This window comes from Etheostoma spectabile, chromosome 9 (assembly GCF_008692095.1).
Source record: "Etheostoma spectabile isolate EspeVRDwgs_2016 chromosome 9, UIUC_Espe_1.0, whole genome shotgun sequence".
In the NCBI taxonomy this organism is placed as follows: domain Eukaryota; kingdom Metazoa; phylum Chordata; class Actinopteri; order Perciformes; family Percidae; genus Etheostoma; species Etheostoma spectabile.
The window spans coordinates 25,053,792-25,056,287 of NC_045741.1; the positions used below are offsets into that span (position 1 = coordinate 25,053,792).

Sequence of the window (2,496 nt, forward strand, 5' to 3'; positions counted from 1 at the left end):
AATAATAAAAGTGCAAAATGTATTTTAAAAATCATGGAGTTGCCGTATTTCTAATCAGGATGAGTCTGATGTAATTTAGTTTGCTTTCTGGCTCGCCCTCATTAGGGTAGATGACCCCAGCACTCGATCTGGGTCAAGCAGCCTCTTCACTCTCTGCAGTCCCACAGTGGTGATAATAGCCCGTGACCCTGTAGGAAATTGTTTTCAGACAGAGAGCAGAAGACTGCGCCCCGTAGGTCCTGACATCCACCATAAATCAGCGTGACCCATCCGTCCCCACCATGCTTATTAAAAGTGCCGGTGATAAAACAGCCTCATTCAGGCTTTATCACATGCATGTAAGCATCCTGGACTAAGCCGGTTTCTGCTCTTCGCCCGGTGAGATCAATATTATTCACCAGGCAGTAACAACAGAGGAGCTGCTCCATTAACTGACAATGACAGCCGAAGCACAGAGCTGCTGAGGAACTGTCCCCACCTGCCATCCATCACCACACCTCCACCTCACATCCACTATACCTCATTAGAGATACAAAGCCAAGGGGTGATCTCCACAGTTCAGAGGGCTGTTGGGTTACTGAGGTTATTATTGAGGCCATGCAGTTTGCAAAGGCTGGCTGACTCCCAGGAAATGAAGGGGCAATAATCACAGATGCACAGGGAGACAAATGTAGGCATTCCTTCACTACACCTAGGTCAGCATCGGATTTATGTTAAAGTCAGAGCCGATTCATGCTGCAGTGCCAGTGCTTCATACTGAAGCAGCAATGACAGTGCTATATGTACATGGTGAAATCAAAGGAAATTTCATAATTCACTCACAGTTACCATAGAGATGGCACCCTACATTGTGTGTTGATGGGGATGTGAAGGACTAATGCTGTCAGAGGAGAAACCGCCACAACATTAAATACTGTTGAGTTACTGTGTATATACACATGAGAAAATGTCTATAGACTTTGATTTAGTTGTTTTAGTTGTAGTAGCAACAGTCAGGGTCAATAGCATTTGCATTAGACCAGGGGTCTTCAACGATGAACAAGACCCAGGGAGCAGGGACCCCTTACTACATACAATATATTCTATAAAATCAAGTTGCATTATAAACTGGGCCTACAATTACATGTAGGGCTGCCTAAAACCTTTATACACACCTTTTTGCATTGAATGCTAAGCTACTGAAATAGTCTAATACTTGTTTGCATGCTTGTATAAATCAAGTTTTAATGTTAATCATACATGTCTCACAGTGGAATCTTCAGGATGAAAATGATATGTGAAATGTCTCTTTAAACTGTAGACCACTGAAAGAGTGTGAGTGTAGGCTGCCTTATTATTACCCACATCTGATATGATATCTGATATTTACCAATGTGGGCGCTCTCTGTAGTTCCTGATGAAAGTTACAGCTGCTGGATTTATCTCCTTTGACATCACATATGAACATGTGCGTCTTTTGTCAAACCACTCCTTAAATGTAATCAAAACAAATACATTCGGTGTGTGTACCAACAACCCCCCCCCACACACACACACACACACACTTCTGTAACCCTTTAATTTAGTAGCAAGCAATGACAGATGCCGTCAAATAATTCCTCTGAACTGAGACTATTCACATGTTATTTTTCAAAAACTTTTTTTATATGATGACTATCTTCATGAGTAAATGGGTCAAAGGATACTCCCTTCTTTGCTCGTTTCTTGCATACTTTCCATTCCAGGAAGAGCAGCTGCCACACGTCGAAACAGCTGGAAAGAAAGAAAGAGAATGAGGGCCCTTTGTCTCTGGACTGAATCAGGGACACACTTCCTAATTTCTCTAACAAGTGGCCTGTTCATTTCATTTATAGTGAATATAATATAGTGCAACCATTTAACTACTAGTCATTTGACTCAGGTATTAACTTGGATATGAACTTACAGACCCCCTTCTATAAACACTGGGACTGTGTTTGTTGTTGTCACAGTTAAATAACTATTCTGTAGTAATGCAGGGATTTCCAAAATAAAAGAATGTCTGTTATTACAGCGACTGCTAACCTGAGTAGATGGAGGGTCAAGTCTATGTGATGGGAATCAACACACTCACACGCTGCAACCTCACATGGTCAATGTACCATCCATCAGTAAAACTATCAACTTTTTCATTTTAAATCCATCTACTATTTTAATTAAGTAATTATAAAACTGAAGACCTTTAGCTTTATTGACATAATGACAAACAAACATATCTTATCGCACAGGATGTGCCTACTGACTACTGTCTGTCCCTGCTCTGTTTCATATTCATACATTCATCATCTGTCACTAGAGGATGTTTCTGGGAATAGCTGTCACTTTGGGGGTTTTATCAAGAATGTGCACATTTTGGTCTAAACTGTGGCGTAGGCATCTGTCCGTTGCTCCTTTGGGTGGTCTTGTAAATTCAGTGTTTGGGAATAATAAATCAAAAATGAAAGATTACATTATAGTAAATAATAAATAAATACAAAA

The 2,496-nt window shown here is 40.5% G+C and overlaps 1 protein-coding gene across 3 annotated transcripts in view; it reads right to left on the bottom strand.

Annotated features, from left to right (window-relative positions):
• rab6ba (RAB6B, member RAS oncogene family a) overlaps positions 1-2,496 on the bottom strand; it is a 40,623-nt gene that overhangs the window by 3,230 nt on the left and 34,897 nt on the right. For all 3 annotated transcript variants that reach the window (XM_032526089.1, XM_032526088.1, XM_032526090.1), the window contains exon 7: positions 1,686-1,752. In XM_032526089.1, coding sequence (XP_032381980.1) covers positions 1,686-1,752 — 67 coding nt within the window. The remainder of the gene's footprint in view (positions 1-1,685; positions 1,753-2,496) is intronic.